At 48.1% G+C, this 9,350-nt stretch overlaps 1 protein-coding gene across 4 annotated transcripts in view; it reads right to left on the bottom strand.

Annotated features, from left to right (window-relative positions):
- Positions 1 to 9,350, bottom strand: part of TIAM2 (TIAM Rac1 associated GEF 2) — a 363,703-nt gene that overhangs the window by 34,858 nt on the left and 319,495 nt on the right. For 3 of the 4 annotated variants that reach the window (XM_007451339.1, XM_007451340.1, XM_007451341.1), the window contains one exon: positions 8,098 to 8,198. In XM_007451339.1, coding sequence (XP_007451401.1) covers positions 8,098 to 8,198 — 101 coding nt within the window. Of the gene's footprint in view, positions 1 to 4,386; positions 4,514 to 8,097; positions 8,199 to 9,350 lie in introns of those variants that run through there. The other variant, XM_007451342.1, reaches the window with a different exon arrangement.

Raw genomic sequence — 9,350 nt, 5'->3', positions numbered from 1 at the left:
CGGTGCGCGGGCCTCTCACTGTTGCGGCCTCTCCCATTGCGGAGCACAGGCTCCGGACGCGCAGGCTCAGCGGCCATGGCTCACGGGCCCAGCCGCTCCGCGGCATGTGGGATCTTCGCGGACCGGGGCACGAACCCGCGTCCCGCAGGCGGACGGACTCTCAACCACTGCGCCACCAGGGAAGCCCGTGGGTGACTTTTTACGTAGGCATCTGAGCAATTTTCTGAGCGTCCACAGACACTCGGGGCCAGGATGGGCCGCCGAGACGGACAGACCCAGCCCCCAGCTGCACAGACACAGATGTGTGATGACTTATCCAAGGACAAAGGGACTTCCTTGTGAGACCTGGGGCAAAATCCCATGTGCCCTTCCTCTGAGGCCACCTGCCGTCCAGGAGGCTTCCCCTGAGCATACACAGGAGCCTGCAAACGGCGTTTGCTGAGGTTAGGGTTTGGCCTGAGAAACTCAGACTCCCTGCTTTCTTCTCCAAAAAAGCAAAGCTATACTCAAGTCTCTATAACTCTCTATGTCCAATCCAGGAGGCCCAGAAAGAAAGCTGGAGAAATAGAAGGCTGAATGCCGAAGAGGATGAGAATGGGGGACAGATGGAGGCCACGACCTCTCCCCCACGACCGTAACCAAGAGCACGCGGCCCACTCCCCAGCCAGCACAGAGCACAGGGAGCTCGCGGCCCAGCCCCCTCCTTGACTAGTCCAGGCGCTGGCACCGCAGGCGAGGTCTGAAGGAGCAGGCCGAGGCCCCTGTCCAGCCCCAAGGTGCGGGTGGCCGGCACCCTGCAAAGGACCAGCACATCCCTCTGCGGTCGCATCCCAGAGAGGACAGGAGCGAAACCACAGCCCCCGCTGTTCCAGAAGGGAGGAAGAGGAGGGAGGGGCCCGCATCAGAAGTAAGTGTGGGGGTCGGTCATCCGGTTAAGTCCCGGCCTGGCCCTGCAGCATCTCTGTGGTCAGGGTCCACCCTGGGTGGCCTTGGCTCTGGGCCCCACTTGGCCTCAGCGCCCCGCAGCGTGAGGAGGGGGCTGTGCTCACCGCGCCAGCAAGCGGAGCCAGAGCGCGTCCGTCCGGCTTCCGGGCCCCGACGGCAGAGCCGCCCTTGGCGGCTCCCGCCGCTGCCGCGGGGTGGGGGTCGGCTGGCTCTTCCCGCTGTGTGGCTCTGCAGATGCCTCGCCATGACATTTTCTTTTGCCCAGAAAAACAGGATGGAAAGGGAGAGCCCAGAGGAGAGCGAGAGAGCGGGGGACGGAGGCTGGGGAAGCAGAGGACAGAGTGAAGGAAGAGGCCAGAGGCACACGGAGCCAGCGAGTTCACAGGAAAGTCCCCGCCACCGGGGCACAAAGGGAAGGCGGCTGAGTGGGCCCCCGGGTGCTGGGGTCCCCACCTCACAGGTGCAGCCGGAGAGCAGGGGGTGCATTGGCCCCAGGCCTCCCGGAGCTGAGACCTGCGCCTTCGGGCTCCCCGCCCCTGCTGCCTGCCCACGGGCACAACCCACGTGAGCGCAGGGCCCCGCCCCCTGGGCGAGCCAGCCCCACGTTGGAGCTCTAGCAGCCCGCGAGGCAGAGGCTCAGGCCTTTGGGCCCTCATCAGGCATCACCCAGCTGGGGGCAGCTTCTGGGTCTCCGGCCCCTGGTGGCGCACAGCTCTCAGCCAGCAGTGACAGCCCCCCTTCCACTGGCCGGTGTGCCCTGTCCAGGGACACACCGGGCCTAACACCGACCCCTTTAGGACCACAGCCACGTCGATGGGGGTAGGGGCTGTGAGAGGAAGTGGAGAGAGAGGCCAGCACCAGTGAGATTTCGTCCCCCTGCCACCGTGTCCCCTCCTCCACTGGGCACACCCTCCTGTCCCAGGCTGCGGCCAGGAAGCCACCCACTCGGCGTCTTCCCGCTGCAGGGCGTAAGGCATCCCACACCTCCACTCGCAACGGGCCCAACCACACCCGGTGCTGAGATTTGGTTTTCTTTCTTTCTTTCCTTCCCTCATCTGACACTGTGAGTGGCATCGAAGCCTGCGGGACAGAGTGTATAAATGATCCTTGGCCACAAAGAGGGCAGTGATGTCCCTTTCTGCCACTCCAGCAAAGACTTGGCATCTCCCCGGCACATCAGCCCTAACGATCAAGGACGGACCAAGAAGAACAGGGGGCTAACACCTTGAAGCTAGGAAAACGGGAAATTTTTTTTAAAATCCAGCAAACTACAAAGAGACCAAATGGCCTTTCAGACGCCAATGAAAATGAATCCCAGCCATTTCAAACAAGTTCACCAACTTGCCCCCAAGTCCCTGCCGAAAGGAAGCAGGGTGCTAGAAATGTAGAACAGTGCATTGGAGAGCTAATGGGGAACTCAGCTCTACTTTGATCCCTCCCAGCCTGCGTCCTTCTGTGCCCCTGGTGACTCTCTCTGCCCTGAAGTGATGCCTCTCTTCCAAAAGGCGAAAGAGTCTGCAAGACCTCCTAAGCATCTCTCATCCACAGCTCACTCCTGCTAAGGACAGAGGCAAACCTAACATACACTGCTTTTATTCAGCCATTTGAACAGCCCTTTAGAAAAGGTCATCAACTCGCAACAGTCTACCTAAGAAAAATAAGCTAAAAGTTGGGCAGGCTTTGTCTCCATGCAGATGACAAAGAGCTAAGAGGACTCCATGGCCAAGGCCCTCGGTTTCCAATTCTTTTTTATCTCAGGGGACAGCTCAGCAGGATTTGACCACAGACACTGACTTCAATAAGACCGGGTAGGCAGCCGCGTGGCTAAGTCGTGCATTAGGTGGGCAGAGTGGGAAGGCATTCAAAACGTGCAAATGTATGAGCCACGTCGGGAAGCGGGGATGCTGCTCACCTAATAATCAATCTCTCATGTCCGGGCTTCTAGTCACCCACGATCCTCTCCACTACACAGGCTTGGTGCTATTGTTATTTTTACTTACAGATGAGGACACAGAGTCTTAGAAAGACCGGGTACCTTGCCCCAGGGCACGCAGTGGTAAAGCCTGGTGGCCCAGGATACAGATTCAGGTTTCCAACTACTGAGATCAAGAGTTCTTTCTATTATACCACTACCTACAAGAAAAGGCTACCTGGAACTGAATCACTGTGAAAGATTACTGTCTCACTACTGCGGAACATCAGGCCCCAGATCGTTTTTCAGGGACAAATGGGTTTGCTGTAAGGATGCAACCCTCTCTGTTCATTCCTATAGGAATTATGTCAGATAGCATGCATTTAGAAATAGGTATGTTTAGTTTTGGAAAAAGGATCACGATTATATTAATCTATTCAACAGCAGCCATGTAGACAGACTACTATTTACAAATAAATTCTATTTTCGCTGGACTTTTTAACAAAAGCATCTTACAACCAAGAGATCCTGAAATAATGCAGGACACTCAAAGAAAGGTAAGAAAGATGTATAGTTAAAAATGCTGAAAAATAAATCACACAATCCACGCATCTTTTTCTTTTCCTGTAGCTTCTTAGAGATGCAAGCTCTTAAAAGCAATTCATGCAAAAAACTCAAAAGGTTAAGCTAAGTGGGTGAGCAGGCATTAAATATTAAACGCAAGTTATGTTCATGCCGGGTACCAAAACCTAACCATCAGTGCATGTCCCTTTTTTCTACCTTGAAAAAATAAACAGGACAAAATATATTCTAAACATGATTAAATTGCAAACAGCACAACACACAGTTGTCAAGGCTGTATGTCTCCAGATCCTCAGTGCTCTCTGTTCTATCAACACAACGCCTACAAACTGCAAGAATAATCACTGCCAAAGCTACCCTAGGTGATTACATAAAATTTTTCTAAAAAGCTGAAACAAAAAATTTAAACAGGAATAACTAAAGTAAAACACTGCTTACCTTACAGAAAACGGGTTTTACTCTTGTGGATTTTCTTTTACAGCAATACGCCCAATACAAGTATGTACAACACTCCAAGAAAACTTGACAAAGCATAAAATTGTCTACTGTCTTCAAATTATCCTTCTCTCTTTTCAAACATATTTTGCAGAGTAAAATCTTTGAAATTTCCCTAGGACTTTCTGATACCTTTCTATTTCAAAAGGACAAACTATTTCAGAGATCCGTTTAGAGACCTATGCATCCTTGGAGTGAGAAAGGAAAAGCTGACAGTGGCACCGAACAACTAGCATCCAAAAGAAATTCTCTTAATCCTGAGCTGTAAAGAGTGCTGGACGATTACTGCCCGGATCCCTTCCGGAAAGAAAGGCTTATCTTGTCTGCATAACAGTCTTTAGACATTTTAGAGTAAAATCAACTTTCAAGACAGAGAAAAGAAAACCACGCAAGCATGCCTACATTTGGATCAGAATGCACATCCCTGAGAATCAAAGCCCTTGTTTACTTACATGCTGTACATAGAAAGGAAAAGTTCAAAGAAACCTGCACCCTCTGGGAGAAATGATTCCATCTAAGTCGGCTGCTGGGAAATGAGTAAGACGCGCGTTCTCTCTCACTCTCAGCCCAGGCAGTGAAAAAAATCCCAAACTGTTCTTTCAAGTCACATTCACAAGGGCTTCCTAGAGCCACCAAGCTCTTCCTTCAAGGCAGCCTGGGGGTTGGGGAAGGCTCACCCCCTTGCTCTGGATTTCCACCCCACGCCCTGAACCCGCCTGCTCTGGGAAGGTGCCAGGTTAGGGCACACAGGGAGACGGCAGTACCACGAAGTGCCACATCTTCAGAGCCAGCTCAGAGGGTGGCAAACAAAGCAAGCGGCACTTCTGTGGGGACTGCTTTACACACCTCAAGTTCCCAGAAGAAACCAGAAACTCCTTCAAGCCCCTCACCTCCAAAGGAACTGTTTATTCCTTTCGGACTCCAACCTATTGCAGTAGTGCGAGCTGATGGCTAACAATATTGAAAACAAAATTCCCCACACCGGAGAGGTTGACAGGGGCACACAAAGAGCTGTGACAGTAATAGGCACCCTTGAGGAGAAAGACGGCAATCAATTATGAACCATTTGCAGAAATTGCGGGGCTGTCAAAAGCCCTACTTACAGCTGTGCTTCATCAAGCCAGGCTGCATTTGATTTTCAAGGGACATTATTCCTGATTCTCAAGTGTAGAATATTGTTAGTAAAAATACCCCAAACAGCCCAGGGTCTTATCTGAAAAGAAGTTAATGACCCCTGAGAAGGCTGACGGCCCAGCATGAGAAGCCCAGGAACCAGAGGCAGGTCTCCCCTCTGGGGAGTGACCACCTCCTGTGGGCACCGTGGGACAGCGCCAGGGCCATCCCGAAAGACCCAGGACCAGCACCTGCTGGACAGGCATCCTAAAACTCCCAAATCACCGTTTGGAAAATAGGAAAGCACTGCTTTTAGATATAACCTGCTGTTTCTAGGAGGCTAAACATAATAACAGAAGAGAAATTTTATTTTTTAATTCTTCAATTCAAAACTTCCTTTTCACTACTATCCATCGCAGTGATCACTTTTGAAGATCACAGATTCTTTTTTCCCCAAGGAACAAAGAATATGTAAACCGAGTAGCTGCTAGGCATTTGCTAGGATTTTTTTTAAATATACTGAAATCCATTATTATAGATAGATATCTTCAAATTTGAAAAAGGTGCGCTGATAACTACTCTAGACTTGAGAGGAATCTGACAGCAAATGCTTAACGTGCTAATATTCTTTACTATTTTTTCTTCTGTGTTCCTTGATATCTTTTGCTTTCTCCTTTAATCATCTTAGCAATGAAAATTAGAGCTCAGACAGCTCCAATTTCAAGCTAAACTGCAGCTTTCACTCCTCTTCTAAATTTCTAACTGATGCTCCAATGTTCATCTTATAAACCTTTGTTTAGTTATGATAGGCATTAAGTAATAGAAATGGAAATAGCCTCAACATGGTAACTTCCTGCAGATTTATTTGACTGAATCTTCACATAAAATAAAACCTGGAAAAGAATTTAATTTCCTCCTTAAGAATTTTAATGGGGAACTCAACATTGTAACAGAGAGGAAACCATTATCCCTAATGGCGTTAATGATCTCCCCAAAGCTGCCACCTGCGCCAGTGCCGCACAGCCACACTGACCTTAAATAGAGAGCCTAGCTTCTTGAGTGCTGCCTTAGCATTCGCCTTTTTTTAAAAAGTCAGGACGAAGCAATCCAAACACATCTATTTGATGCTCTAGGATCCACTGCTTCCAAAAAAATGATGAATTTGAGCTACAGTATTGGGTTCCCACAAGTAAATAACCCACCAGAGAGAGAACAGAGCAGAAAGACTAAAAATGCTGATGACGGCAGTTGAGGAAAAGAAATTGCTTCCTGAGGGCATAACCAGGCCAGTGAAAGTAGCTGAGTAGTTGGTTTGTATGAGGAATTGAGAAGAAAGAGAAGGGAGATTTTGGAGGAGGTGGCTAGGGAATGGGGGGAGGAATTCAGGGGGTAAGAAAGGGAAACAGAGAAGAGAGGTGAGGCCAGGTGCCAGTGGCCGCTTGAACCTGCTCTGCAGCTGGTAGGCTCTATCTCACCCCATCCACCCATCCCACACTGTTCACCACCACCAGTCACCTGGGGCTGGGCCAATGGCCAGTCACCCAAGGACTGGCTCCTAGGAGTATTAGTTTAAACCCAACTGGGGTGTGGTCCTGCCATAAATTTTTAAAAATACCCATCATAGTTTACATTTCCTCCATTCTTGTTTTGTATTTAAGACAAAAGGAAGAAATATACAAGAGTTATAATCTCAAAGTCAGTTAAAACTGGACTGTGTACTTACAAAGATCATGTCAGACAGACAATTTCTGAAAGGAGAGCTAACTAAGAACAGTTAAAAATGTAGGAAAGGGGCTTCCCTGGTGGCGCAGTGGTTGAGGGTCTGCCTGCCGATGCAGGGGACACGGGTTCGTGCCCTGGTGCGGGAAGATCCCACGTGCCGCGGAGCGGCTGGGCCTGTGAGCCATGGCCGCTGAGCAAAAAAAAAAAAAAAAAAAAAACTGGAACCCTCGTCCACTGCTTTTGGGAACATAAAACGGCCCAGGCTGGCTGTGCAAGCCAGTTGGGCTGTTCCTCAAAAAAACTAAACATAGAATTACCACATGACCCAGCAATTCCACTGAGTGGCACACCCAAAAGAAGTGAAAACAAGGTTTTAAACAGATATTTGTATGCCAATGTCACTGCAGCGTTACTCACAACAGCCAAACGGTGGAAACAACCCACGTGTCCATCAATAGATGAATGGATAAACAAAAGGTGAAACCTCATTGCGGTTTTGATTTGCATTTCTCAAATATGTGGGATATACATCTATCTATCTATCTATTATATATATTTATATATATATATATATATATATATATATATAGACACACACAATGGAATATCATTCAGCCATAAAAGGAGTAAAGTTTTGATACATGCTACCACATGGATGAACCTTGAAAACATTATGCAGACAAATATTATACAATCACACTCAAATGAGGTAACCAGAATAGGCAAATAAGACAGCAAGTATAACAGAGGCTTCCAGGGGACTAGGAGGTGGGATGAATGGGTGGTTATTGTCTAATGGGTACTGAGTTTCTATTTGGCAGGATGAAAACGTTCTGGAAATGGATAGTGGTAATGGTTTGCACAATACTGTGAATGTTAATGCCATGAAGTGCACACTTAAAAGTGGTGAAAATGGCAAAGTTTATTATGTTTTACATATTTTATAACAAAATGACAACATTCCAAAAATAATTTCTCTTCAGCCAAAAATAAATGTAGTAAATGAATACAATAGTAATTTTATGTGACCCTGAGCTTAAGATTTTCCTTGTCAAACCATCCCAGTACACGAACAGCCACGTTTGCAGTACTCTTTGGTGGCATATGCCACAGGTCAGGCAGGAGGTTGGGCCACAGGGTCAAGGATTCCTACTAGTACTTCAAATAAAGAAGGAAACTATTTTCTTTAAAGAAAAAAAAAAAATGTTTGTATTGACTGTTGTACCTAGGGATAGGAGAACTCCATCTTTTTCTCCCCACCTCAGGTGCAGGTGCGAATCAACACTTGCCTGCCAGGCCCTTGTTTGGGATCTGGGGCAGCATCTTACCCTGAAGGTCTGCTCCTTCTCCCTGTGGGAAACCTGGTCCAGCGTGCCATCAGTCTGACTCCTTTTCAGGCCAGTTGTGATGTCAGGGACATTGCTGAAATCTGCATGAAAAGTGACAAAAACATAGGCGAGTTTGGCCATCTGCAAAGAGTAGTAGTGAATGACTTAGAGGCTGAGAGAGAGAGAGGAAAGAAGAAAATTAACTAATACCCTAGAAGGCAGGACACCATTGTCCTTAGTGATACTGACGTTACCATATGCATAGCTGGTCTTCTAAAACAGATCTGGGCCCTGGCTAATTGAAGAAGCATTGCATCTGCCTGTTTAGCATCTGTTTTGCCTGTTTAGCATCTGCCTGTTTTGGTCAAAGGAGGCCAATGACCAATCAAAACACTGACTTAAATGCCTGGCCACTCTTGTCACTGCTGTGCAGACTTCACTAAGTACACTATTATACAGTGTTGGTACTTTCCTTCCTTTATTTTTGGCTAAGTGAGGGCAAAATCACCAGGGATATCTGGGAAAACCAATGATGCAACACCATAGATTCTTATTACAGTCCACGAATCGCTCATTTGAGAGCATAATTATTCTTTTTCTGGCATCGACCACATCCTAAATTGAAAGTCCCAAGAGGAACAGTAAACCTTTGTTAACTTCCAGAGTGAGGGTTAAGAAACAATATAAACGGTGAGTAGAGCATGTGGCTTTCCAACCTACACTTATACACATATGCCATCCTCAACGGTTCTTTCCAGTGGTTCTCAAATTAACAAATTCAAGAAAGATGGAAAGACCAGCCTCTATCAAAATATTACACAGGGCTTCCCTGGTGGCGCAGTGGTTGAGGGTCCGCCTGCCGATGCAGGGGACGCGGGTTCGTGCCCCAGTCCGGGAGGATCCCACGTGCCGCGGAGCGGCTGGGCCCGTGAGCCATGGCCGCTGAGCCTGCGCGTCCAGAGCCTGTGCTCCGCAATGGGAGAGACCACAGCAGTGAGAGGCCCGCTTACCGCACACACACAAAAAATATTACACAGATTTTCATTCTAATTTTTGTATTTGGTAGACTATCCTCTCAACCAGGTGAAACCAGATGGTTTCTGATCTCAGGCAGCCACAAAAAGAAGTCATCAATCTCATACCTGAGTTGATCTAGGCAGAAAAGGCATGGATGGACATTGGCAAACCACCCAGCATGATGGAGGCAAGGACAGCGGTCTCCAGGAGACCTTTAGAAGCTATGGGAGCCCTAG

Source organism: Lipotes vexillifer, unplaced genomic scaffold (assembly GCF_000442215.2).
Source record: "Lipotes vexillifer unplaced genomic scaffold, Lipotes_vexillifer_v1.1 scaffold935, whole genome shotgun sequence".
Classification (NCBI taxonomy): Eukaryota; Metazoa; Chordata; class Mammalia; order Artiodactyla; family Lipotidae; genus Lipotes; species Lipotes vexillifer.
This window is presented reverse-complemented; position numbering and strand designations above follow the sequence as displayed.